General features: G+C 43.8%; 3 protein-coding genes and 1 long non-coding RNA gene across 5 annotated transcripts in view; 1 reads left to right on the top strand and 3 right to left on the bottom strand.

Moving 5' to 3' along the window:
- Positions 1 to 357: 357 nt before the first annotated feature.
- On the bottom strand, positions 358 to 2,549 carry LOC121568941 (60S ribosomal protein L27). The gene is made up of 5 exons (XM_041879438.2): positions 2,453 to 2,549; positions 1,669 to 1,751; positions 1,332 to 1,501; positions 642 to 752; positions 358 to 448 (listed from the first exon to the last, which is right to left on the bottom strand). Exons 2-5 carry the CDS (start codon positions 1,747 to 1,749, stop codon positions 400 to 402), a joined length of 411 nt encoding a protein of 136 aa, XP_041735372.1. The 5' UTR covers positions 1,750 to 1,751; positions 2,453 to 2,549; the 3' UTR covers positions 358 to 399.
- A 656-nt stretch (positions 2,550 to 3,205) lies between these two features.
- LOC121568917 (RUN domain-containing protein 1-like) lies at positions 3,206 to 8,601 on the bottom strand. Of its 2 annotated transcripts, XM_041879399.2 has the most exons (6): positions 8,064 to 8,601; positions 6,942 to 6,950; positions 6,609 to 6,767; positions 6,293 to 6,491; positions 6,064 to 6,159; positions 3,206 to 5,975 (listed from the first exon to the last, which is right to left on the bottom strand). In XM_041879399.2, the coding sequence occupies exons 1-6, from the start codon at positions 8,454 to 8,456 to the stop codon at positions 5,113 to 5,115; spliced, it is 1,719 nt and encodes a 572-aa protein (XP_041735333.1). In that variant the 5' UTR covers positions 8,457 to 8,601; the 3' UTR covers positions 3,206 to 5,112. The 2 variants fall into 2 exon arrangements, with proteins under 2 accessions (XP_041735333.1, XP_041735334.1); XM_041879400.2 differs by lacking the exon at positions 6,942 to 6,950.
- A 1,037-nt stretch (positions 8,602 to 9,638) lies between these two features.
- On the bottom strand, positions 9,639 to 19,882 carry LOC121568911 (progranulin-like). Its single transcript, XM_045221109.1, has 17 exons — positions 19,802 to 19,882; positions 18,754 to 18,894; positions 18,346 to 18,483; positions 16,071 to 16,199; positions 15,841 to 15,925; positions 15,646 to 15,752; positions 15,263 to 15,413; positions 15,046 to 15,156; positions 14,855 to 14,946; positions 14,307 to 14,549; positions 13,664 to 13,874; positions 13,431 to 13,522; positions 12,883 to 13,125; positions 12,513 to 12,617; positions 10,975 to 11,217; positions 10,592 to 10,837; positions 9,639 to 10,342 (listed from the first exon to the last, which is right to left on the bottom strand). The coding sequence occupies exons 2-17, from the start codon at positions 18,892 to 18,894 to the stop codon at positions 10,199 to 10,201; spliced, it is 2,481 nt and encodes an 826-aa protein (XP_045077044.1). The 5' UTR covers positions 19,802 to 19,882; the 3' UTR covers positions 9,639 to 10,198.
- A 1,604-nt stretch (positions 19,883 to 21,486) lies between these two features.
- LOC123491311 overlaps positions 21,487 to 27,771 on the top strand; it is a 7,852-nt gene continuing 1,567 nt past the window's right edge. Inside the window, exons 1-2 of the long non-coding RNA XR_006661272.1 lie at positions 21,487 to 21,774; positions 26,426 to 26,531. This is a non-coding gene — a long non-coding RNA (uncharacterized LOC123491311). The remainder of the gene's footprint in view (positions 21,775 to 26,425; positions 26,532 to 27,771) is intronic.

Raw genomic sequence — 27,771 nt, 5'->3', positions numbered from 1 at the left:
GTGCACAACATTTTAGAAAAAAGCTTTTTGTGAATATGGAACATTTCTGGGATCTTTAATTTCAGCTCAGATTGGAAAGAGATTGGAAACGCAGTAAAGGCAAGATTGGAAACGCAGTAAAGTAAAAAACCAAATTTACACACTTTTCAATTTTTACTTGTCAATGCCATGTTCACACAAGTCTGGTAGAGCCAATGAATTCATTCATGACATGAACATAGTCATATTAACAAGCAGGTTTTTGTAAACACCTTTCAATAACTTTGAGGCAATCAGCTGTATTGCTTAATATCCAAAACATCACACTTGTCAATAAAACCACAAGTCAAATGTATAAATGACACCAGAGTCAAGACGTACATTTCTTTATACATTTATTAGTGAAACCAAAATGAAAGCCTAGAATCTGAGCTTCTGGAAGAACCATTTGTTCTTGCCTGTCTTGTACCTGTGGATTGAGAAATTAAGATTTTAGAAAAGGTTGTCAATGGAGATGAGAAAAACAAAGCCTGTGACATGCTCCGCTGTAACATTTCATTATCCTATAGTGGTTAAGCTACTTGCATCATGTATCAGATATCAGGACAAAGAACCTGTGCATTTCTCACAAAGTCTGGTTCCTGGTGTGGGAAAAGACTCACCTCTCCTCAAACTTAATCTTGGCCTCCCGTCTGGCTTTGCGTTTCAGGGCAGGGTCCCTGAAGACATCCTTGTTGACAACGGTTTTGTCCAGAGGAATGTCCACAGAGTATCTGAGCACAGGGAGAAAACACAGCAAGAGACTTAGTAAGACCCCAACGTCAATTTCCTAAAGGACCCTAACACATGAGTGGATAAAACGTATAAACGGTTTGGAACGTTCCAATCAAAACAACGAATCTATCGAGTTTACTAAGTAGGGACAAAATCAGATCGATGCAAACTGATATTAAATGTGTTGAACATCTATAGCCTTCACACTAGCGTGCAGACCCAAACCGTACTTTGCTGGCTCAGATTTGTTCTTTTCAGCACAGCTTCTGCAACTATGGTGGATATGGATGCATAACCAGGCCAGCACAGTACAACATGGCTTAGGAGTGTGAAAGGGTGGTTCTCCACTCCACATCAACAGAATAGGGTCCACTCAGTACACCATCTATGCATTCCTTGATATTGCATCCTACTGACAACTCACTGCCAGTTGGGCCACTGCCACAATTCCATCAAAACATTGATGAGACATGTTGCAATACTGCTAGTCACCTACAGTTTAGTCTCACATGTCAGCAGTTAGCCACCTAAATAACCATTACTCCCATCCTATATTCCCATGTCCACTTGGCACTGACCTGGTGGGCATGAGGTGATTGTAGTTGTACACCTTTACGAAGGCCTTGATCTTGGACCTCTTGGCGACCTTCTTCTTGCCCATGGTCGTGGTCACTTTGCGGGGGTAGCGGTCAATGCCTGAGACCAGTGCGTGGCTATAAGGGCGATCCGAGGTGCCATCATCAATGTTCTGTTGGGAGAGAATATATATAGCTGTTCAGTTACCAGTGTTTATGGACCACATTGCAAATAAGGCGATGCTCTTTATGATCGAGTTGATTATCCATGCAAACACAGTAGTTAATCAAACTGGGAGTGAAATATGCACATTTAGCAATAACTCAGGATCAAACTTACCTTGACGATAACAGCTTTACGCCCAGCGTAGCGCCCAGCAAGAACCATCACCACCTTCCCGGGTTTCATGAACTTGCCCATCTCTGGGAGACAAGAGAAGTGACAAAAGACAAGCATTATTACTAAGACAAGACGCCATGGAGTGGTCAATGTGGGACAATATTAACTTCTTCTAGATATCAGTAGGATGTTGGTCAACTACAGGCTACCGGTATGCTAGTAGCTAAGCTAATTACATCTGCTTGGACATCCGATGACCAATGACTGCACGCGATTGCAGGAACAACAATGACCTAGTTGCCAAGTCATGTAACGAAAAACTATATTTTATGAAACGTTAGATTACATGATATGTTGTGACTGAAGTGGGTGCTAGCTAGTTAGCTAACGTTGGCTAGCCAGCCATCACTGTTTATTTAGCTAGCTAGCTTAACGTTCAGGAGATATGGCATACTTTCATGCCATTACATTTAAATAGGCAACCGAACGCCATCAACCGAGTACATTGTGGTTATCCGATTATATAATTTACATAACCGAACGGGTTGGTTTTGAATCGACATGAACCTCATCAATGAAGCTGCCATGTCGAAACGCCAGCGATATGGATAGTGGACAGTTTATAAAAGTACCAGTTTTTCCAATATAAATGCCAAATTAAGGGAAATTATCCCCAAACCCAGTTCTTAAACGTATACTTTATGGTAAAAAACAACTAAGAAGTACGTATACGTCATGATTTTTCACGATGATTGAAGATTATTTCGTTGACAAATTCACTCACTGGTGCTATTCTCTGGCCACCGCTAGCAGGAAAGGAAGTTGAGAAGATTTTAGTGACCTTTCACATCAACTCAACAATGCGTCATTTCCGCCGAGCAGAAAACCTCTATGCTCAGAACCGGTCCTTGAACAGTTCCTTTATTTTGGCACAATAATTTATGTCAAGCTTATGAAAGGGAACCTAGAGTCAGCCCTATATTGAGTCTCTCTGTGACACAACTCCTGAGTGGCGCAGTGGTCTAAGGCACTGCATCGCAGTGCTAACTGTGCCACTAGAGATCCTGGTTCGAATCCAGGCTCTGTCGCAGCCGGCCGCGACCGGGAGACTCATGGGCGGCGCACAATTGGCCCAGCGTCGTCCAGGGTAGGGGAGGGAATGGCCGGCAGGGATGTAGCTCAGTTGATAGAGCATGGCGTTTGCAACGCCAGGGTTGTGGGTTTGATTCCCACGGGGGGCCAGTATAAAAAATAATAATAATAATGTATTCACTAACTGTAAGTCGCTCTGGATAAGAGCGTCTGCTAAATGACTAAAATGTAAATGTATGTGGCAATCAAGGTGCTGGCACAGTTGTCCTTGTTCTCTGATTATATATTATATGCTCCTATGCAAAGTGAAGGCCTGCAACTTGACTAAACTAAAGACAAAAGTGGCAGGCATCATTATCACGCCTGTATTTTGTATTACTTATTAATGTGCATTGACAAGTGTGTTGAAAGCCCTAAAGGGATACAAATTGTGCATGGGCTGAAATTGGTTTTTGGAATAGTTTATTTGCTCACATTCATACAGTTATTGAACAAAAACAATATAAAACAGCTGTGTCACATTTTCTCAATCTGAACAGTAGGATATGCACAGAAAAACTAAAACAAATCAGAGACAGTAACTAAGTCTCCTTTTTCATACAGAAATGTACATTCCTTAGTGGTAGTGTCGTGATGTGTGCGTCTATGTGTGTTGTGTGTTAACAGTAGTTGGCAGGAGCACAGTGCATTTGAAAAGTTAAAAGTAACATTATGCAGGCTAAATGAAGGGGGTATTGGTATTCAACACGAACACCTAAGCAGTATGCAAACCAAAGTATCCCTTCGATGTAGGACAACCTGTCCTCCCATACACTACATGGAGATGCACCCCAGTAAAGCACAGACCTGATCCAAGCATAGTCTGGTAGTGGGCAGGCTGAGGCATTTGCAATTTATTATACAACAAACTATAAATAGATCTCAATACAATAACATAGACCATAAGAGAATAGAACAGAAAGTCTGGGAGTAGCACTTAACCAGTCACAAAGTAGGTTACACCTTAATATGAGGGTTGGAAAAACCATACTAGGGATGATGCCAATAGTTTTCACTCATGTGGAAATGAACAGTATCTATGGTTTGCACATTCAGCTTTTCAGGATACACCCCATGTGATTCACATGTAATAGGAAGATAGGAAGATTTCCCTTCAAGTGGTTTCATTCACCATTCAATAAACAAATAGAAACAGAGAGAACATTATCACATCCCACAATCTTAAATATTGGACAATTAAATATATTATAATTACATAGAAGCTAAATAGTTTAATCATATATATTCTTTTTTTTATCACTTCCATTTGGAACAGTAAAGAAGCAGCAGTTAATACAGGGTCTCTACGTTATCCATCTTCTTTAAGACACGTTAGGCAGGTTCTGGTTATTTCTCAATGGAGAGACACTACATGCTGCATGTGTGATCATTTTGATTTTCCGAACACTTGTGACATCTTTAGAATTTCCACATCTCTTGTACATTCATTGGTGAGAGCATACACTGTTGCCATGTTCATTTGACCTGAGTGCATTGAATAGTGTGCGTCTTCTGTGTACGCAACAGTGGAACTTTGAGTAACCACAGACAGAGAGCAATACTCTGTGAATGTGAACTGTAGTAACCTATATTATTCTCTTCCATACAGAACACAAATGTACAGTTTAGTGACAGTGCAGGATACTGGTCTGTTTTTGCCCATACTACAGAGTATGGGGAGGGAATGACTGTACATTTGGTCACATTGAAGATCACCCATTCTATAGGAAATCATTATACAGTAGTGAATTACTGTAAAAGGCCAACTTCACAACATTATCTGCATAGGTCTGAGCTACTGTATCTCATCTCCATAGGGACAAGGCAAACATCATCACATAAAGGGCGTGTGTTCCTAAGGGGAGGCAACAAGCTCCATATAATGCAATGTAAGAAGTCATCAAGATCTTGATATGCTCCCTTTGTGTGGTTATGAGGGGGGGTGGAGGGGTGGGGCATGAATAAATTAAATGTTAGTTACACATTTGAAATATAAAATCACCCATGCATCTCAACATTGCACACTTGATTTTTGTTGAACAGCTTGCATGGAATTCATGCCATGTTTTTTAGACAGGATGCTAACAAAAATGTTTTGACCCAATGACCCAAGATAACTTTAAAGTGACACTGATAAAGCAACATTAGCACAACTCTTTTATGCCAATTATAATTTCAGCACATGAGGGACACCCAAACCATGCCTTCCGGTCCTCAAGGGCCGGTTGATTGTATTATTTTTGGCCCCTAATCAGGTCTGGGTAACCATGTGAGCTGAAAGCATGGTTTTGGATGTCTCTCACCGGTCCCTTCTCAGAAGGCATCCTTGATGTTCTTGAGCTGCCTCACAGCCAGGTCCACCGGCAGGTTAAACTTGAGGTGGCTGATACGTCCCAGGATGCGCAGAGCTCCCTCGAAGCCTGTCTGAGCCATGTAGCTCCAGTGCTGGTAGTGCGGGTGCACCAAGGCCCCTGACTTGCACAGCAGGTTGAGCCATGACACCAGCCTCTGCTCGTTCAGAGCCATGCATACCAGAGCCTTGAACTCTGAGTCTGCTCCTCGCTTGTAGCGATCGTGCTCCAGCAGCACTGAGTGAATGGCCCAGAGCAGGGACTGCTTGGGTGTGACAGTGACCGGATTGCCCGCAACAGGCAGACTGAAGGACTGCGAGAGCTGGCGGGCCGGCGACTCCACGAAGGCCTTGCCGTTTTTGGAGTGGTAGTACTTGACGAAGAGCTCCCAGGGGTGGATGGTCGTTGGGCCAGGTCTGTAGGGCAGCAGGCAGGAGATGGGGGCCAGCACCAGGCTCATGCCCTGGGAGGGGGAGTAGAGACCATGGGCTAGCAGGTCTCTCAGGGCAATGGCCAGCTCCTTCCTCACTGAGGCAGTGAGCTCATCACGGGACCCCAGGGCCAAGCTGCTGTTGTAGCTGACCACGTGATCTACCGAGGGCTGTCTGCACGAGGCCTGCACTCGAACCCGGTCAACAGCCCCCTCCAGACGCTGCAGCAGAGGGCCATAGTCCTGGCCCCCTTCCCCCTGCGACCACATGCTCTGGGGAACGTGGCCAGCCGCACAGCCAAACTGGCTCACTGCAAAGATCTGCAGCACAGCTAGGGCCCGCTGAATCAGCTGCAAGCCTGTCTGCCTCATCTTCTGGGCCTGCTCCGGGTCCACTATGGGCAGGAGAAGAGAATCATTAGAACAGATGTATTGTGAGTGATGTTGTAGAGCCTATGATAATAACGCTGGGTGATAACTGACTTTTCTTCCTCCCTCCAGGGGCTCTGGTGTTGGGCCCTGCTGTCCTCGGTTGCTGGCTGGGTTCCCCGTCAGACAGAAGAGGGTTCCCTACCTCATCTGTTGGGTAAAGTGAAAATACAGCAGTATGTCAGAATATTGGTGGAATATTTCAGTAACAAAGTGTGTATTAGAGAGCTTCCAAGACACCTAACCACAGCGAACATGGCATCCCAGGCCCACTACCACCTACCCTGGATGAAGTTGATGAACATCTCCAGGTCCCTGATCTGGGTCTTGAGCTGGTCCACCAGCTGCTCCTTGACCCGGGCTGGGTTGACTATCTGAGCGATGGCAGCGTCCACTCTCTGTCTCAGCTCCTCAGACGTCAGGTTCCCTATGTCCTCGTTGAAGTTCACATCCAGCTTCTTGATCAACTCGTCAATGATTACCTGGCAGTGGAAGAGTGGAACAGGCATTAGTATTACCAGGACATTACACATGGGGAGGAAACAACATTGTATCAAAGAGACTTTTGGGAGACTTCTGGTGCATGAACTGAGCCCTACCTTCTGTCTCTCCATGACCACAGACTGGGGCAGGGAGTCGTAGCTGCCCTCCTGGTAGGCATAGCGCTCCAGGTCATCCAGCTGGGTCTTCAGCTGGACAATGAGCTCCTTCTGCTTCTCCCTCTGGACCTCCAGACGCTCCCTCTTCTCCCTCTCACTCTGTGTGGAGGAGAGAGAACACAGAATACACTGTCAGTGGAGGACTGGGGTGTACAAAGGGGACAGGGAAGTGATGGGGAGGGTCTATACACAGCCCTTAATCATGCATGTTTACTAAAGACAGACAGACTAAACAGATGCTGGAGAGGAACAGAGAGCTGTAGTCATACTCACCAGGTCCTCCTACAAGTAAAGCATGTAGACAAAGAGGAAATCAGAAAAAGAAAACCTTTAATCAAAGATAGTATTACATAAGCAGGCATTGGCTCTGTACGGGTACCCCCTGTATATAGCGTTTGTTAATGTTATTTTATTGTTGCACTTTAATTATTTGTTATTTTTCTATTTTCTTCTATTTTCCTCTTTTTTACTTCAGTTTATTTAGTAAATACTTTCTTAACACTTATTTTTCTTAAAACTGCATTGTTGGTTAAGGGCTTGTAAGTAAGCATTTCACTGTAAGGTCTACACCTGTTGTATTCGGCGCATGTGACAAATAACATTTGATTTCATTATCTCGAAGATAAATGGAAAGCTGCATGGAGTAAACAATGGAGAGGCTAAGTGGGTTTGGTTTACACAGAAGCTATTATTACAGAGATAATAATCTTCTGGAGGCGTGTTAACTGAGCCTGTGAGTCACTTATTGTGTTGAATAGATACCACCATTTTCTATCTTCCTCTGGAGATAACAGATCTCAGGGAACAGAACAGAGAGCACAGCCCTGATGTTTTGACGCAAGAAACCAAAGTCTTAATCAAAAGCCAGGCAGCCACCCGGATAATTTCATTTCCTGTGAGCTGTTTGACAAGACAGTGGCTGCTGCTACTGCCTGTGTGTGTGTGCATGTTTCCGAGTGTTGCATCCCATGGTGAGTCTGAGTCTTATGTGTCCAGTGGGCATCCTCACAGCTGTCCGACTGACACTGAATGATGACCACCCTATGTGACAAGCATGCCCTGTGGTTCAGGGCAGCAACTAATGTGACCACCACACCCACCCCGATCCCCTCACCTACACTCAGCAGGTACCACTGATGGAACACTGTGTACTGACGTTGGTGTAGGCCTACATTGGTGTTGTCTGTCTGTCAGTGGTCTGTTTTGTGGGGGACTAACAATCTATTTTTCTACACATAATGTATAGCTTATAGCTTGCATAATCACACAATCTCAAGCAATTGAGTGTTTGTGTTGACATAATTTTCCCACTTACAGAAGAAGAGGAACTATTGTATTGTTGACATACTTATATCTACCAAGTCTGACCAGCCGTGGGCTACATGGACTACTTACCGCGTTTTCAAGCTGTTGAGTATCCTGTGCCCTGCATCCCACAACATGAGGGCAGCCTTTAAAGGCAAACTCCTCGAGTTCTACCAGCATCCTCTCCTTCTCATCAGTCTGAGCGTGAACTATCTGCTTCAAGCGGAACTGCACCTGTGCAAAATGAGACGTCAAAGCGAGGAGCGAGGAATTCAGCAGGCCCTGTTCGTCCTCCAGTTTCCTCAATCTTGCGGCCATCTCCGTCTCACCAGCCGCAGCTGAGCCTTTCCTCCTCGGCTCGACCGCGTATCCCTTCCCGCTCTCATCCTCCGGGCTGGCTACAGCACCGACGGGCGCCCATCGCTCGCCAGCCCCAGCAAAGGCAGCTTCGCTGTCCGAGTTTGACAGTTCCTCTGTCGACATGTTTGAAATGTAATAAAGGCAACGTTGTCCTCCGAAATTAAAGTTATTGTCAATTGGAAACGAGGCTTTGTTTTATCGTTTTTGTACACGGATTTAGAAATTAAAAGGATTACCACCGATGAAGCAGGTGCATCGCCATCTTGAAAGATTCATACGTCAAAGGGGGAGGGGAGGGCTCCTAAACAGTGCAACGTCATCGTAAAAGCACTGATCTAGTGCTCATATGAACTGGCTGCAAGAAACAGCAATATGCCATTTTAACCAATCCGTAGCATAAACTTCCCAGTGATTTGTATTTACCGTCAGACCTTGAATGTTGGTTTTCTCAAACTGTAATCCACTCAGTCCACACACCTTTATCACCTCTTGAGTTTGTAGCTTTTTACTTGCATCGCCTATTATAGCCACACCCTGGGCAGAGATTTATTGAGTGAACACTGATTACAACCAACACATGGATAGTGTACAGTTGATTTGTCAATTAAATATTATTTATTCACATATCACAACATTTTACTGCAAATAAATTTGCTTTGGTAGCAACAGCCATAATCATTATGGACTATTTAAAATTGCATAATTTTTTTAACACAAAGAAGTGGGAAAATCCATCTCTTACATAAAACGTGGTAGCAACAAGTGGGAGGGCATACGTTTCTATGATTTTCAAGTTTTCCCAAAAGTCGGGGAGGGGAGGACGGCAGGAAGGGACAGAAGAGAGGAGGCTATTTTTTACAAGATTAAGGGTGGGACACAGCCGGTTGAATAAGACCTTAAATGTGATAGGAAAGCATCCAACAGGAAAGTATTATTATTGCCAGGAAACAGAGACCGTGGAGCATTTATTGTTACAGTGTGGGCAGTATCAGAGGGAAAGAGAGAGGATGAGATCTAGTATAAGCGAGAAGGGGATACAGGAAATCAGTTTAAAGAGTATATTGAGTAGAACGTCATTAGATATGGTCTCAAATATTTTGTTATCTTTTTTTAAGAGCAACGGGGCTGGCAGGTAGGATTTAGTTTCTCCCTGTCTCTGGCCCATACTCCAGTACAGTAGGTAGCAGTAATACACCATAGCGTTGGATGCCAACCGCCGATAAACCCCACCGAAGAAGAAGAATAAGTCGTTTTCCCAAGTAGACAGTATCAGTTCAGCCACAAGGTGGCATATGGCACAGACAATTTCATGTAAAAGGCATTTATTTCAAAGGCATACCTGAAACTATTTGATGAGGCACAATGCACTTCACATGATCAACTAAAAAAAAACACAACAACACTCTTCCTGTTAAAAGGTAACATCAAACATTGTAAACAGTACTACGTTCTTGTAATTTCTATGCTCCTCTGTGTCAATCTTGATAGTGGCTTACAACTAGTTTTATATCACATTCCAATCTTTCCCCGAGCCACAACCCTAAAAGCATACTAAAATATTGTTGATTTCAAATCCTTGATAGTTTCTGTGCATGAGCAAGCATGGGTATCTTTTGAAGCAAATGTAGTAACATACCAAGCACCTTCCACCAATCAATGGTGCATAATGTGCCTTATTTTCAGTTCCCTGTACGATATATACCATTTATACCCTGAGAAAAATACAATTTGACATACTATAACAGTAGTAGTAAGTCCCTGCGTCCCTTCAATAGTGCAATGCGTCCCTTCAATAGTGCAATGCGTCCCCTTCAATAGTGCAATGCGTGTGGCGCTGGAGTGTGGGCCTATCACTCCAATGGTTGTCACACACGCAGGGCTCTCTTCTTGTTGGAGAAGAACACCTGCCAGTGGTCCCAGTTGAAGCCAGTGGACTGGGTGCAGGTCCCTCCCTCACCACAGGTGTAGCCTGTAGTGCAGCAGTGCTTCATGTCACTGCAGCACACCGCCTAGGAGGACAGGTGGAGGAAGACAGGAGGAGGAGGACAGGGAGAGGACAGAGAGAAGGTGGAAGGGAGAGTAAAGAAAGAGAGATCGAGAGGAGGCAATGAGAGATATCTTATAGGAATTTGACTATTCAATAGAAGGAGAGTAGATGCCCTAGTCTTGAACTCCACTAATATTAGTACAACAACATTTTCATTTATAGAAGCGTTTGTGGTGTCTGTGGTGAGAGGGCAGTGGTATATATATCATACATTTGGAGAGGGACAGCATCCCCATGTAGTGGTGGAGACCTTGCAGCATGTCTCCTCATTATTGCAGACAAACGGCCCCCCACAGTGGATTTCCTTCTCCTGTGGGGTCGGGGGCTCAGGCGCAGACACCCGGGTTAGGGGTATCGTCTGGAACTGAAGAAACATTAGCTTCTGGCAAGTCCCTGAGCCCATGTTACAGCTGTAGCCCTGTGGACAGCAGTGCTCCTCATCTGCACAGCACACAGCCTATACAGGGAGACAAGACATAGAGAAATGACATGAAAGGTTCCCCATGTGAGATAGCAGAGCAAAACTGTTTCTAGGGTTCTCTATATGCATGTGCATACCAACACACACCCTCGCTCACACAAACACATACACACCTTGTACAGGGGGCAGCAGCCCCACTGTCCAGTGGAAAGTTGGCAGCAGCTGGAGCCTTCAGGGCAGCTGTTCTGGGCGTCACACTTCACAGAGGGGGAGGCAGCGAGGGCACTGTCATCTGGCTCAGCTGCCAGCTTGTTGTACCATGGGATCACCACCATACCCTTAGAGCAGGAAGTCTTGCTCATATCACATATGTAGTCTTTGGGACAGCAGTGCTCTCCATCAGCACAGCACACTGCCTGGGGAAGAGAGAGAACAGCGAGTGGTGAGGGAAAGGGCTTTCATTCCCTAAAATCATGAGGCCACTTATTGGGAGTCCTTCCTCACTAGTTGGGAACACCATTACTAGTGCTGAGTGATTAACCAAAATTGCGGTTATCAGTTCAATTATTTGAATTTTTCTATGAGCTCAATGCGCACATTCCACAGTTTCTCTAGAGATAAATCAGATCCATCCTGAACTGTGCAATGTAGTAGGTAATTGTAGTTTCCAACAGGCCAATATTCCACATAGTTTAGCGCATAAAACACTGTAATTAACTACAATGATCATAATCCATTGCGCATCTACTTGTCCGGTCTGTGTTTCTTTTACTCCTGCTACAGAAGAGACAAGAATGCGCGATCATGAGGTGATATAGAGAGCAGCCACAGAGTTTCTAAATCCAGAGGCGCAACTTCGCGAGACTTCCGGGAACACTTGAGAAGCAGACCAGGCCGAGGTTTGGGGTTTGAGAAGTCAATGAGAGAAGAGGGAAAATGTGTCCTTCAATTGTTAATTTTTGCGAAAACTAAAGGTACAACCTAGATTCCAGCCAATGTCTTAAGTAGTTGAACATACTATTACTCCAACCTCGTGAAAGTGACAAACTGACACATTTTCATTTTGGTCAAAAACTACTTTATATTGAAGGAGTGCCTTTGATTTGACGGCACGCACTTGCGCAGTTCGGCACGTGATGCCCGTTAGACCCAATGACATGTTTCTGCGCATGAGCTTAGCTAGCCAACGTCGCCATGACATCGCCTACAAGCGTGATCAGGGATTTCTATTGGAGGAGCAGTTTCTGCCAATCTTCATACTGTACTGTCTTTGGAGAAGCTGTTGCCTCTTGTGGTATCTCTACCTGAAAATACTAGATCAAAAGTGATTGATAGTTGGTATTCAGCAGTCATAAAAGTATGCCTTGTTTACTTTGAAGAACTACTAAAATAGTGATTTTGTCAGACAGCATAGGCAGCAGCTCTATAGAGATGAAATTATGACTTGGAATGAAATAATAAAGTCATATCCACAACAACTGAAATATTTTATTAAAATAAAGAAATGTGAATAAATTATGGTTAATAAGTGATAAGCAGTAATGGGCAGTCACTTCCATCATGGGACTTTTATTAATTGTTTTATTCTGTGTTGTTACAGCATTCAACCCTAATAATCGAAACCGAAAACCGTGATTATTTTTTAATAATCAAACCGAAACTACCTCAAAAGCACTCATCGCTCAGCACTAACCATTACTGTAACACTCACCTGTGGCAGTGGGCAGCAGCCCCACTTCTGGGTGGATTTCATAAAGCAGCAGGTGGCGTCCTTTGGGCAGCTGGTGTGGGCGTCACACTGTGTCCTGGGCAACTCCTTAAGTTAAGATGCCATTCATTAATTTGCCTATCCACTGCAGTAGAAGCCATATCTCTTTGTCCCTACCTCGGGCATGGGGAAGCAGTAAGTAGACAGGAGTAAAAAATTTGGAAGTTATACTGGGATGTCGTAAAGACCAAAACTAAGTGCCTCTTTGTTAGCCATACAGAATCTCTAACCACATCGCAGAGCAGTCAAGTTAAGATGCCATTCATTAATTTGCCTATCCACTGCAGTAGAAGCCATATCTCTTTGTCCCTACCTCGGGCATGGGGCAGCAGGCCCAGTCTCCTGACGCGGTCTTGCAGCAGGTGGTGTTGTCGGGACACATGTGGGTGGGGTCACATGTCACATTCCCTGGCAAGTTACCCTCCCGAGGCACGGCAGGAACCTTCTTCAGCCAGCGCTCAGAGGGGGAGCCTGAGGTGTCGTCACACGTCTGGGCAGCCAGGTTGCACTTCTTACCATGAGGGCAGCAGTGGATGAAGTCACTGCAGCAAACTGCCTGGAAGAGAAGAACCCAAACAAAAAGGGGAAGCTGTCACGGGACAAGCAAAAGACATGCAATCAGGTTGATCTATCTTGAAGAAATTGATTAGTTAAGAGAGAGAATTGAATGCCTAGAGCAGGGGTTCTCAACTCTTACCCTACGAGGTCTGGAGCCTGCTGGTTTTCTGTTCTACCTGATAATTAATGTCACTCACCTGGTGTCCCAGGTCTAAATCAGTCCCTGATTAGAGAGGAATCTTTTTTTTTTAAAGCAGTGGAACTGTCTTTGATGTCCAGATTTGAATATGAGACATAGTATACCTGTGGCAGAGGACAGCATGCCCATCCCCCTTCTTGTGTTTTACAACATGTGGTTCCATCCTGACAGGCCACTGACTCATCACAGGGAATGTCTGGAGAGACAGCAGGATGTTAGCGATCAACACAACTGGAGGAGCTAACAAAATATTTCATAAAGCAGCAGGTGGCGTCCTTTGGACAGGTGGTGTGGGCGTCACACTGTGTCTTTGGCCCCTCCTCTTCGTCTTCATCACCTTCATCATTGTCTGTAGGCGGCTCCATGTCATCCGTCTGCATCCCCTGGTGGTCTGTGGCTGCCTCCTCATGATCAGGTGCCAGGGTTGTAAGGGCGGGCACCTTCCCCACCATGGGCTCCGGCCCTGAGGGGCCATCACAGGCGAGGGAAGCCAGGTCACAGGTGGTGCCATGGGGGCAGCAGTGCTCGTGGTCCTCACAGCATACAGCCTGGAGGAGGAAGGGAAAGGACACACAACAAGCATTTACTGTCATTTAAGACTGTCACAAGCCTTTATAGGAATTATGTAGAAGTATTGCTGGTAGCAGAAGAGATTATACACAGTTAGAGAACAGTTGTGACTCCCTAGATTACCCAGTTTCACTTTCAATGAAACATAGCCCCCCTTGCTATAAAAACAACATGTGGTTCAAGCTCCATACCCCTTAGCAAGGCAGAAGAAATGTTAGGATCACAAGCAGCAGTAAGTAGACAGGAGTAAAAAATTAGGAAGTTATACTGTGATGTCGTAAAGACCAAAACTAAGTGCCTCTTTGTTAGCCATACAGAATCTCTAACCACATCGCAGAGCAGTCAAGTTAAGATGCCATTCATTAATTTGCCTATCCACTGCAGTAGAAGCCATATCTCTTTGTCCCTACCTCGGGCATGGGGCAGCAGGCCCAGTCTCCTGACGCGGTCTTGCAGCAGGTGGTGTTGTCGGGACACATGTGGGTGGGGTCACATGTCACATTCCCTGGCAAGTTACCCTCCCGAGGCACGGCAGGAACCTTCTTCAGCCAGCGCTCAGAGGGGGAGCCTGAGGTGTCGTCACACGTCTGGGCAGCCAGGTTGCACTTCTTACCATGAGGGCAGCAGTGGATGAAGTCACTGCAGCAAACTGCCTGGAAGAGAAGAACCCAAACAAAAAGGGGAAGCTGTCACGGGACAAGCAAAAGACATGCAATCAGGTTGATCTATCTTGAAGAAATTGATTAGTTAAGAGAGAGAATTGAATGCCTAGAGCATGGGTTCTCAACTCTTACCCTACGAGGTCTGGAGCCTGCTGGTTTTCTGTTCTACCTGATAATTAATGTCACTCACCTGGTGTCCCAGGTCTAAATCAGTCCCTGATTAGAGAGGAATCTTTTTTTTTTAAAGCAGTGGAACTGTCTTTGATGTCCAGATTTGAATATGAGACATAGTATACCTGTGGCAGAGGACAGCATGCCCATCCCCCTTCTTGTGTTTTACAACATGTGGTTCCATCCTGACAGGCCACTGACTCATCACAGGGAATGTCTGGAGAGACAGCAGGATGTTAGCGATCAACACAACTGGAGGAGCTAACAAAATATTCCACAACACTATTGTATTGTTCTAAGAAGTGTAATGTCGTACCTCCTGTCCTAATGAAGGGTGGAGAAGAACCCCCCCCCTCCCAAAGAGAAGCAGGACTCCTATTGGCTGAGGTGGTAGTGTCTGGAATAGGTGTTGTCACTTGGGCAACTTCTGAAAGCACGTACAGCAAAATAATCATACACACATACATCCAGACAGTGATTGGTACAAAAATAGACCAGGAAAGTATGCCTTTTTTTGGAGAAAAAAAACCTACCATTCTGGTTTTCCCACTCTGCCCTCTTGCGGGCAGGGAACTTGGCCCACATGGGCATTTCCTTGTTGGTAGTGGATATACACTTGGATTGCTTGATGTCACAGGTGCTGCCCTCAGGACAACAGTGAATCTTATCCTCACAGCACACAGCCTGGTCAGTGCACACAGACACATAGAGAATCACCTCATGAGATGACCATATATAAACAAAGGGTTAGCACATAGGCCATGCAAATCCTTGATTAGACATCTCTCCATGGAGTGATTACAGACACTACACTATGGAGAGTGTACATGTCACCCATTCAAAGGACCAACATTATTCCTGACTCGAAATTCAATGATGGTAACCACCTAGCCCCCTCCATATAGCCCCCCTGTACCTTGGGCATGGGGCAGCACCCCCAACTCCCATCTGGAGTCTCACAGCATGTGGTTCCCTCTGGGCACTCAGACACTCTGTCACTGCACAGCACTGCAACAACAGGTTCTGCAGGGGTGGAAGAAGGCAGAGCAGTTAATGATGATGTTGCAACAGAAGCATAAGATAGCAAAACGTGATTCCACAAGAGTCTAACCTTTCCGTTTGATGCAGGAGCTGCTGTCTGTGCTGCACTGGTGGCCTTCAGGACAGCAATGTTTCCCATCCGAGCAAGGCACAGCCTGTGTGTACATTAGATCAATTTACTTGATATCTGTGCACATAACTCCATTTTTTCCATTGACACCAATCCATGTTTTATGTGAACATTATAACAGTATGAATGAGGTGGAAAAGTTTAGATTGCAACAGTGGTTAGGCTATTACATGAGCAATGGGACAGCAACCATAGCCTGTAGTGGCCTTCAGACAGGAAAACTCAGCTGGGCAGTGGGAGTTGTCAGGGCAGATGTTATCATCCTCAAACCCAGCATATGCACTGATCATTCTGAAAGACTAGAGAGGTAGAAAAAATACATTTGACTTTTTCCATGACAAAAAACATGACTGACTATAGTATTTTTGATGACCCTACGTTCATCTAGGTTAATTATGTTGTTTTGGCAAAATTATTTTGTTACAGTCTAATGCTATGTAAATGCTTGAGTTGAATAGTACTATACACTGTATGTACTTTTCACTGGTAATTTTCCTTCAACTGTCCAGTACCCTCTTCACACACCGCACAAAGGAGTGATTTGTTTTTGGCTCCTTATCTCTGGGGCACTAAAGGCCTAACCAAGCAGAATTCTAGTTCTGCTTAGGCTCTAAAGATCTTATCACTCCCCTATCTTAGACACATAGGCTGTGAGAACTGTTTAGAACCGGTTCTTGTTTGTTTTTAAGAGAGAGGTAAGCAGTTCTTTGTGTAGGTGAAGTATATAAATGATTGTGTGATTCTGTACATTTTTAAGTTCCTCTCGAGTTTCATCCAGAGAGTGATCTTCCCTGCAATTGCTTGAATAAACTCTTATTGCTGATTTTTTATTTATTTATTTCACCTTTATTTAACCAGGTAAGCCAGTTGAGAACAAGTTCTCATTTACAACTGCGACCTGGCCAAGATAAAGCAAAGCAGTGCGATAAAAACAACAACACAGAGTTACATATGGGGTAAAAAAAACATAAAGTCAAAAAATACAACAGAAAATATATATACAGTGTGTGCAAATGTAGCAAGTTATGGAGGTAAGGCAATAAATAGGCTATAGTGCAAAATAATTACAATTAGTATTAACACTGGAATGATAGATGTGCAAGAGATTATGTGCAAATAGAGATACTGGGGTGCAAATTAGCAAAATAAATAACAATATGGGGATGAGGTAGTTGGATGGGCTAATTACAGATGGGCTGTTTACAGGTGCAGTGATCGGTAAGCTGCTCTGACAACTGACGCCTAAAGTTATTGAGGGAGATAAGAGTCTCCAGCTTCAGAGATTTTTGCAGTTCGTTCCAGTCATTGGCAGCAGAGAACTGGAAGGAATGGCGGCCAAAGGAGGTGTTGGCTTTGGGGATGACCAGTGAGATATACCTGCTGGAGCGCAGACTACGGGTGGGTGTTGCTATAGTGACCAGTGAGATAAGATAAGATGGGGATTTGCCTAGCAGGGATTTATAGATGACCTGGAGTCAGTGGGTTTGACGACGAACATGTAGTGAGGACCAGCCAACAAGAGCGTACAGGTCACAGTGGTGGGTAGTGTATGGGGCTTTGGAGACAAAACGGATGGCACTGTGATAGACTACATCCAATTTGCTGAGTAGAGTGTTGGAGGCTATTTTGTAAATGACATCGCCGAAGTCAAGGATCGGTAGGATAGTCAGTTTTACGAGGGCATGTTTGGCAGCATGAGTGAAGGAGGCTTTGTTGCGAAATAAGAAGCCAATTCTAGATTTAAATTTGGATTGGAGATTCTTAATGTGAGTCTGGAAGGAGAGTTTACAGTCTAACCGGACACCTAGGTATTTGTAGTTGTCCACATACTCTAGGTCAGACCCGTCGAGAGTAGTGATTCTAGTCGGGTGGGCGGGTGCCAGCGGCGTTCGATTGAAGAGCATGCATTTAGTTTTACTAGTGTTTAAGAGCAGTTGGAGGCTACTGAAGGAGTGTTGTGTGGCATTGAAGCTCGTTTGAAGGTTTGTTAACACAGTGTCCAATGAAGGGCCAGATGTATAGAAAATGGTGTCGTCTGCGTAGAGGTGGATCTGAGAGTCACCAGCAGCAAGAGCGACATCATTGATATACACGGAGAAAAGAGTCGGCCCAAGAATTGAACCCTGTGGCACCCCCATAGAGACTGCCATAGGTCCAGACAACAGGCCCTCCGATTTGACACATTGAACTCTATCTGAGAAGTAGTTGGTGAACCAGGCGAGGCAGTCATTTGAGAAACCAAGGCTATTTAGTCTGCCAATAAGAATGCGGTGGCTGATAAATGAGTTCTGCCTGATTCCTCAAACGAGATTTCCTCAACAATGTGAATGATTGAAAACAGGGACACATATTGCCATGAAAGTCAACTGGTGTCACTGTTACAGTGCATTTCAATGTTGTCAATAGTCAGCTACACTTTCTTCCTGGATTCCCTGATATTCTTACTTTAGGATATCTGGACTGTTTAGCAGAGACTTTCTCCACCCATGGTAGGGAGACAGTTCCATTCACACACATGGACTCATTCACAACACAGAGCGTTCCCTCAGGGCAGCAGTGGATATGATCCTCACAGCACTCAGCCTGAGATAAATGGTAAGAGAGTAGTTTGATTAACAAAGTGTGTTAAAAGCTCACATCTTACAGATCAAACAGATACTGAGAGAATGCTAGCACAAGGGCGCAATTAAAGAGGTATCTATTTCAGGATAAGAGACAATGACACCATAGACTACCTATTTGGTGTGTACACTTCTAATATATATAATTCACAGTGTACAAGGGTTAGGGAACTCGGTTCAGGCTGCAACTACAGCTAAGGGCTAATCTCTGCGGGCACCACCCCATACATACCTGATACATTGGGCAGCATTCATAGCCATCGGAGGGGACCTTGCAGCAGGTGTTGCCCTCCTCACACGCCCCTCCGTCTGGGCAGTCATCAGCAGAGACCTGGGCCAGCAGGGCCATACAGAGCACCAGATACCTCTGCATCTGGAGAGAAAGAGAGAGAAATACCTTGTAACACAAACTGTATATTATATATATATTCATTGTACAATCAATAACTTACAAATGTTATAAAGCTCTTTTGTACAGAAAAGCATCAAATCTAAACAATGGAGTCATCAGAACTAAATCTGGACAGAATTTTCATAGATTCACTTCCTCTTTCATGTTCCATGGGGTGAGCTTCAGACAGTAGACAGTTCCACATTCTTACCAAGACAAAGCCCTCCTCATATGCAACCACATTTAAAGAATTAATCTACAATGCAGAAAAGGGGATATGATTATACTGTTACTAACTGTTGAGCTTCATAGGGGAGATCATTAAAGCAGTCTACCATTGCTTCAATGCTGTTTAGTCTACTAGTCACAGAAATGCAGCATACAGGATTTCTACTTTCAGTTCAGCTGTTTTTATTAAAGGAAAATTCCCCTTAATCTGAGCCAAGTACCTCCCATAAGAAATACTTTCCTCCATTGTGGTATCAAGAGCAATGGGTAACACAGGTGTATTAACCACAGACAATATTCACCTGACAATCAGTACTGTTTGTTCACTTACTGTATATTTTTACAAGGTGGTTTCAAAAGGAGAAGAAAATGGGCTTTAACAGTTTCAAAAGAACTGTGGACCCTGATATATCATCATGCTTCTTTTTATAGTGCACACACTCAATCATGTTGGTCATAATGTGCATTTAGAATTTTTAAAGATGGACCCACCTAGGGCAATGACAACAATTGAAAAGCAATGACAAGGACAACATAAAACAATATATGCAATTTAATTTGAAATAGAACATTTGGTGCAATTTCACTTGAGTAGTTTATAATTGAATATATTTTTGTCATTAAGTTCCTGCCACCATCTAAATAAAAAAGTTGACCTTACCTCTATCTCAGTGACTTTACACGTGCCAGTGCTCCTTGACAATGTAGCCGACTCCTGAACGCGTTGAAGTTTCTCAACAACAAAAATATAGAGTACAGGAAATATGTTCACGCCCCTAAATTTCTTTCTAGCTATTCGACATTCTGAATGGTTGTCATAGGTGTCAAATTACCACACACGCACCACTGACAGGTGCTAGAAAAGCTTCTCCGCTAGGAGGTGCAGTAGTTCAAGGGACAAATACAAATACAGCCATTGGGACATACCGATGATAACAGATATGATGGAGGAGAAACAAGCAAGGGCAAGGACTCAGAATATGTAGTGGGTCGTTTCGGACCTCCCGTGTGGCTGCGCTACAGGTGGAGATGGGGGATATGCCATTGCAGATTAGGAGACAGCAACTGGCAGTGAATTATTGGGTCAGCCTACAGGGACATGGGGTGTCTCATCCTGCGAAAGGGATTTTACAGGCATGCTGGGAACATGAGTGAAGACAGAACACGAGCTTTGGGTGGGTGGGTAATACCCAGGTGATGGAGATGGGACTGTATGGAAGGGAGTTTAGTCCAACGGTAGCTATTCCTGTAAATCCACAATGGCTACTCCAGTCTCCAGTAGTTGATCTACAAGTGTTGGAGAGACTACAGAAAGATACAGAGGGTGTTGATCCGTCTGATTTGTTTAAGAGATGTCTGGATACAGTTTTTTCAGGATTTTGTGGCCATTTACACAGATGGTTCAGGATCAGGATTTACTGGGTCAGCATTTGTAGTGCAGGAATGTGGGGTGGCAGTCAGGAATCGAATTACAGATTATTTGGCTGTATATATGGCAGAGCTGATGGCCATACTGTTGGCCTTGCAGTGGGTGGAGGAAGTCAAGCCAGACAGAGTAGTTATTTGCTCTGATTCATGTGCAGTGTTAATGAGTCTCCAGTTCTTTAGCTCACATAGCAGACAATACCTGCTTTATGAGGTGCTACAAACCCATGGCAGGAATAGACAGATGGGTATACAGATAAGATTTACTTGGGTCCCAGCCCGTGTGGGGGTGGAGGGGAACGAGGCAGTTGATGTACTGGCTAAACAAACACTTAGTAGTGGGGATGTTGATGTTGTAGTTTCAATGAGCAAGGCAGAGGCAAAAAGCCTGATATGGACAGTGATGGTGCAGAGATGGGAGGAGCAGTGGAATAGAGATACTAAGGGCAGGCATTTATTTCAAGTACAGAGGAAAGTCGGGGAGGGGAGGACGGCAGGAAGGGACAAAAGAGTGGAGGCTATTTTTACAAGATTAAGGGTGGGACACAGCCGGTTGAATAAGACCTTAAATGTGATAGGAAAGCATCCAACAGGAAAGTGTGATTATTGTCAGGAAACGGAGACCGTGGAGCATGTATTGCTACGGTGTGGGCAGTATCAGAGGGAAAGAGAGAGGCTGAGATCTAGTATGAGGGAGAAGGGGATACAGGCAATTAGTTTAAAGAGTATATTGAGTAGAACGTCATTAGATATAGTCTCAAATATGTTGTTATCTTTTTTTAAGAGCAACGGGGCTGGCAGGAAGGATTTAGTTTCTCCCTGTCTCTGGCCCACACTCCAGTACAGTAGGTGGCGGTAATGCACCATAACGTTGGATGCCAAAAGTCGATAAACCCCACAGAAGAAGAAGAAGAAGAAGAAGAAGAAGAAGAAGAAGAAGAAGCAACAACAACAAGCAACAAGCAACAAGCAACAAGCAACAAGCAACAAGCAAGAACCGTGATCAGACTCATTGGGGGCGTGTCTTGTCACGACAGACGAATCAGGGGTTGTTTTGCTTGTTCCTAGCTCGATAACTTTGTCAAGTTAGCTAACAGCAGCTCAAGGCTGTGGACAGCATGTCCATTCAACACACAGGGAACACTCATGAAACCCCATCAAATTCACAACGCAGATATATATCCTTTATAGCTAAGCTATAAACTAGAGGTGAGTATCAAGCTTGCACATATTTTACCTTCTGTTTTGCGATAATTAGTCAGCTAGCTAACTAGTGTCTGTTAGCCAGCTAACTAGCGTTAGCTATCAAGCATCTTGAATTGGGGAGGGCTGGCATGTGTTCCTGTTTTGGCATTAGATTAGCTATTATATTGTCCATACATGATAGCTCATGTCTAGCTAGTTAGCTACCTAGTTAGGTTCCACAACAAATGTTTTGTGAGCGTTTTATTATTGAGAAAGGAGCACGGTAACATGTCCGTGTTAGTCGTTCATCATCATTACATCACCACGCCAACTGAAGGCTACAAGGTCAGATTTGCTGACTGGGTGGAGATGTCACAAAGTATCTTTGTAGATGTGTATGCAGTGCAAACATGAGATGCTGTACAGTGCAATATTACAGTTACTTAGCTAGCTACAGTATTTTGTCCTGCACCAGAATATAACGTTAGCCGGGTCATTCCTACTGAGCAGTGCCTTAGTTTTGGACCTAATAATTTTTTGGGAAATAAAGTATATACACTACCGGTCAAAAGTTTTAGAACACCTACTCATTCAAGAGTTTTTCTTTATTTTTACTATTTTCTACATTGTAGAATAATAGTGAAGACATCAAAACTATGAAATAACACATATGGAATCATGTATTAACCAAAAAAGTGTTAAACAAATCAAAATATATTTTATATTTGAGATATTTGAATAGCCACCCTTTGCTTTGATGACAGCTTTGCACACTCTTGGCATTCTCTCAACCAGCTTCATGAGGTAGTTACCTGGAATGCATTTCAATTAACAGGTGTGCCTTCTTAAAAGTTAATTTGTGGAATTTCTTTCCTTCTTAATGCGCTTGAGCCAATCAGTTGTGTTGTGACAAGGTGGGGGGTTATACAGAAGCAATTTCCAATCTGTTAGGTGCATAATCCTAACAGGGTGGAAATGTGGAGACTAAATTAGCCACAGCTCTGTGAGTAAGCAAGATTGAACTAGCATAATGGTGAACACTTGAACAGGATTTAAATTTATCTATCAAACATATTTTTAAAATGTTTACATTTGGTTAATTTTCTCAATTTAGCTCAACACAGTGGAAATGTATGAGTGGGACATAGACTAACAACATTAAACGTGGAAAAATTGATAAAACGGTTTATTTATTTAGCTTTGCACAATTGTTTTCCCACCAAAGAAATGATGACACTTCCTGAATGGTGGTGTCATTGTAGGAAGGGGTTGTTTTCTTAAATGGAGAATTACAAAAAACTAACAGGGTGGAAAGTGATATCAGGGACACACATAATCTTAAATAAAATAATAAATACAATAATCATGAATAAAACGTTATTGATGAGAGAGAATTTAACTAGGACTATAAAATAATGAAGAAATTATTTTATGGCATATTTCTCGTGGAAGTAGATGAATAACACCTGGGGACATGGTAAAAATGCCTACATCCACTGAAAACAAGTGTTCAAAATGCATAAAATGCCCTTTCAATATCCATATTTTTGTATTTTTTAAGGTAAAGGACACCTGACCTTATATTTAAAGCCTTTTGGAATCCACATTTAAGAAGTGATATTTCCTGGGGACAGACAAGGCACCACATTGTAGGAATGACCCAGCCATTTATCACACAACACAGGACAAGGTTGATGAAGCACATGGGTTAGAAATATTATGCATAATAATCAGATGCATGAGCCATAGAGGAAGTATTTCTTATAATTGTTTTACTCTTAACAACTAGCTAGAACCTATGTTGTCTTAATTCTGTGGGAATTAGCCTAGACAATGTTGTAAATGTATGAGGAGGTTCCTGGCCTGTGTTCATCTTTTTGCTGAGGGTCGGTATATGGTTGGATTTGTTATAGGGTAATCCTGCCACAGTCAGCTGCAGTAGGGGAGGTGATAGTCAGGGAAATTGGAACGTGATCGTCTGCCAGCAAGCCTGCAACACGAGACATTCGGCATGGCTTGATAAGTGCTCAGTTCCGCTGCAGTGCACAAACACATTCAGCACATCCAGCATCCTCTGATCAAGAACTGGGCTGGAAATGTTTATACATCTACTCTAGCAACTTGCAGTTGAAACGATTAGCCCTTATCAGCAGTATGTTAGTGGTACTGTAAAGAGAGGTAGATGTTCTCTCTTGTTGCTTTCTAGACTCTTGATAATTTTCCAATTCTTAATTTATCTTAGTAAACAACACATTTTGTATCACCCATTTCAATTTGCCAAGTTCAAATCCCCCTCGCTGTCTGTATTGAATGTGGGCTTAGTCTATCTTCTGTGGAAATAGGAGTTTTTACGTCGCCAGACATGCTATTGTATCAGTGAGGTGTTGTGGGGTTTAAAAACTGGGTGTAGTAGCTAGGAGAGGGGAGACGTGCACACAACAGATACCTTATCTTAGTGTGTCAAGCTCTCTATTATAACCGCTTCTATCTTATCCCACATGAATGGAGGCTACTGTACGTCTGGTCACTATCACTTAGAAATAGACTCCTGAATAACAAGGTGTTTGTCATTCAGACTAGTACTGGCTATTCAAGGACACCTAAGTCACATGTTTGGATAATATGCAGGAGCCTAGGGTTAGGCTAAGCTCTACAATAGCCATGTGTTGACCAGGCAGTGACCACTCTTGCAGTCTTGCCCTGAGGACATTCTGTATTTTGTCTCAATAATCAGGCACTGTTTGACAGAGTATAGCCTAGCTCAAAGCAGAGGCACACCCCCAACAGCCTTGTTTATTTGACATAACGTGGAATCTGACAAGCTCTAACGAGCATCTCATTAGAAGAGAAAATACAGTGGGGAAAAAAGTATTTAGTCAGCCACCAATTGTGCAAGTTCTCCCACTTAAAAAGATGAGAGAGGCCTGTCATTTTCATCATAGGTACACATCAACTATGACAGACAAATTGAGAAAAAAAATCCAGAAAATCACATTGTAGGATTTTTAATGAATTTATTTGCAAATTATGGTGGAAAATAAGTATTTGGTCACCTACAAACAAGCAAGATTTCTGGCTCTCACAGACCTGTAACTTCTTCTTTAAGAGGCTCCTCTGTCCTCCACTCGTTACCTGTATTAATGGCACCTGTTTGAACTTGTTATCAGTATAAAATGGTGGTCCTCTGTAGCTCAGCTGGTAGAGCACGGCGCTTGTAACGCCAAGGTAGTGGGTTCGATCCCCGGGACCACCCATACACAAAAATGTATGCACGCATGACTGTAAGTCGCTTTGGATAAAAGCGTCTGCTAAATGGCATATTATTATTATATTATATAAAAGACACCTGTCCACAACCTCAAACAGTCACACTCCAAACTCCACTATGGCCAAGACCAAAGAGCTGTCAAAGGACACCAGAAACAAAATTGTAGACCTGCACCAGGCTGGGAAGACTGAATCTGAAATAGGTAAGCAGCTTGGTTTGAAGAAATCAACTGTGGGAGCAATTATTAGGAAATGGAAGACATACTGATAATCTCCCTCGATCTGGGGCTCCACGCAAGATCTCACCCCGTGGGGTCAAAATGATCACAAGAACGGTGAGCAAAAATCCCAGAACCACACGGGGGGACCTAGTGAATGACCTGCAGAGAGCTGGGACCAAAGTAACAAAGCCTACCATCAGTAACACACTACGCCGCCAGGGACTCAAATCCTGCAGTGCCAGACGTGTCCCCCTGCTTAAGCCAGTACATGTCCAGGCCCGTCTGAAGTTTGCTAGAGTGCATTTGGATGATCCAGAAGAGGATTGGGAGAATGTAATATGGTCAGATGAAACCAAAATATAACTTTTTGGTAAAAACTCAACTGGTCGTGTTTGGAGGACAAAGAATGCTGAGTTGCATCCAAAGAACACCATACCTACTGTGAAGCATGGGGGTGGAAACATCATGCTTTGGGGCTGTTTTTCTGCAAAGGGACCAGGACGACTGATCCGTGTAAAGGAAAGAATGAATGGGGCCATGTATCGTGAGATTTTGAGTGAAAACCTCCTTCCATCAGCAAGGGCATTGAAGATGAAATGTGGCTGGGTCTTTCAGCATGACAATGATCCCAAACACACCGCCCGGGCAACAAAGGAGTGGCTTCGTAAGAAGCATTTCATGGTCCTGGAGTGGCCTTGCCAGTCTCCAGATCTCAACCCCATAGAAAATCTTTGGAGGGAGTTGAAAGTCTGTGTTGCCCAGCGACAGCCCCAAAACATCACTGCTCTAGAGGAGATCTGCATGGAGGAATGGGCCAAAATACCAGCAACAGTGTGTGAAAACCTTGTGAAGACTTACAGAAAACGTTTGACCTGTGTCATTGCCAACAAAGGGTATATAATAAAGTATTGAGAAACTTTTGTTATTGACCAAATGCTTATTTTCCACCATAATTTGCAAATAAATTCATTAAAAATCCTACAATGTGATTTTCTGGATTTGTTGTTCTCAATTTGTCTGTCATAGTTGACGTGTACCTATGATGAAAATTACAGGCCTCTCATCTTTTTAAGTGGGAGAACTTGCACAATTGGTGGCTGACTAAATACTTTTTTCCCCCACTGTAAAGTAACACTATGACATGGACAGTTGAGTAGTGTGGTTAAAACTGATGTTTTCTGTCTCAGGTGGTCAGGATGGTGGAGCGGCCTGTTGTTACCCCCTCAGCTGTGATCACTCCAGTGCAGCAGATGCTGGCCTCTGGCACTGGGGCGCTGCTCACATCAGTGTTCGGTAAGATCAGTGTCCAATAGAGGGGCACAACCGCACACGTCCCTTCTCTCTGCCAATCAATCAATAAACCTACCTACAAACCACACACACGTACGTTATTTGAATCCACAAATCACATTAGATTCAAGAAGGATTCAAATTTCAAAGGTCTTTGTATGCATGGACACTTAAGGATACAGAAAGCACCTTCTTCAAACAGTTAGGCTGCACCTTCTTCAAACAGCTAGGCTGCCCATAACAGCTCAACAGAGCAGTACCTAGCCAATTGCTTTTCTTTAGTCTTTGACAGGCCTGCAATCTGGAGGCCACGTACTGTAAGCCTATGTACGTGGCCTATAGAGTGGTGATGAGGAGGAGCTCCGCGGACCCTTCGTTTCCGGAAGTCCATGTAGCAGTCATATGAGCAGCCCACTTCCAAAATGAGCACCTCCCTCTGGCCTCCCACAACAACAATATCTGGCATATTTGGTACACAGGAAAACACGTCATCATCAAACCAACTTACACAATCATATTTATGGATGTGTGCTGTTGGTGAGACTACCTGTCTCACCTCACTGGCTATCAGGTCGACAAGGCGGTCATGTCCTTGTACTATGAACAGCAACGAGTCACTACATGGGCAACAGACTATTACGTTTGACTCATGTAAAATACAAAATGGGTCATGGTTTTCAGGGTACCAGAGTGCTAGATTGTATTTTGTAGGTAGAACCTGTATCCTCACCTTAACGGTAAAGGTGAGAATGGCCTCGCTAATAACATCATTCTGATACATGGAGTGGGAGAATGAATGGTCAGCACAGTCCAGAGTAGCAAGTTTCCCCTGCAGCCTCAGGCCAGCCCAGTGCTGCCGTACCTGCATCTGCCTGATACCGAGGAGTGTTGTCCTCAATGTAATCATAATACTTTTATTAAATGTTTCTAGCGCTTTTCATTACAGACAGAATCTCAAAGTGCTTGTTAAGCAAAATACACAAGTAATTTAAAAAGAAATATAGGCTACAACAGTAGCTAGATCAGTTATATCAAGTCTGTTTGAGTGCTTCTTGAAACCTCCAGCAGATTGGTAGCCACGGTCATGAGAGGATCTGGAAGCTCATAGTCAGCGGAGGTGGTGGCAGGGCGTCCCAGCTGTTTGCAGCTTCTCTATATTGGGACTCTATGATGAGCTCCCCAGAGAGTCAGCCCTCTCCTTACTTCAGAAGTACCCCCCTGAGCAATTAAACAGTTGGCCCAC

The sequence above is a fragment of the Coregonus clupeaformis genome, chromosome 7 (assembly GCF_020615455.1).
Source record: "Coregonus clupeaformis isolate EN_2021a chromosome 7, ASM2061545v1, whole genome shotgun sequence".
Lineage (NCBI taxonomy): Eukaryota > Metazoa > Chordata > Actinopteri > Salmoniformes > Salmonidae > Coregonus > Coregonus clupeaformis.
The sequence above is the reverse complement of the archived record's forward strand: the minus strand, read 5'-3'. Positions and strand labels throughout refer to the sequence as shown.

What these genes read in the sequence shown, in the direction of transcription:
- LOC121568941 (XM_041879438.2), bottom strand. Translation starts at nt 1,749, where the DNA reads ATGGGCAAGTTCATGAAACCCGGGAAGGTGGTGATGGTTCTTGCTGGG. An exon ending in AATCACCTCATGCCCACCAG is followed by an intron (nt 753 to 1,331) that starts GTCAGTGCCAAG and finishes CCCTGTGCTCAG; the next exon opens with ATACTCTGTGGACATTCCTC. An exon ending in AAGATTAAGTTTGAGGAGAG is followed by an intron (nt 449 to 641) that starts GTGAGTCTTTTC and finishes CTCAATCCACAG; the next exon opens with GTACAAGACAGGCAAGAACA.
- LOC121568917 (XM_041879399.2), bottom strand. Translation starts at nt 8,456, where the DNA reads ATGTCGACAGAGGAACTGTCAAACTCGGACAGCGAAGCTGCCTTTGCT. An exon ending in GTTCATCAACTTCATCCAGG is followed by an intron (nt 6,160 to 6,292) that starts GTAGGTGGTAGT and finishes TTTACCCAACAG; the next exon opens with ATGAGGTAGGGAACCCTCTT. An exon ending in CCCTGGAGGGAGGAAGAAAA is followed by an intron (nt 5,976 to 6,063) that starts GTCAGTTATCAC and finishes TCCTGCCCATAG; the next exon opens with TGGACCCGGAGCAGGCCCAG.
- LOC121568911 (XM_045221109.1), bottom strand. Translation starts at nt 18,894, where the DNA reads ATGCAGAGGTATCTGGTGCTCTGTATGGCCCTGCTGGCCCAGGTCTCT. An exon ending in CTCCTGCATCAAACGGAAAG is followed by an intron (nt 15,753 to 15,840) that starts GTTAGACTCTTG and finishes CCACCCCTGCAG; the next exon opens with AACCTGTTGTTGCAGTGCTG. An exon ending in CCTGCTGCCCCATGCCCGAG is followed by an intron (nt 12,618 to 12,882) that starts GTAGGGACAAAG and finishes TCTTAACTTAAG; the next exon opens with GAGTTGCCCAGGACACAGTG.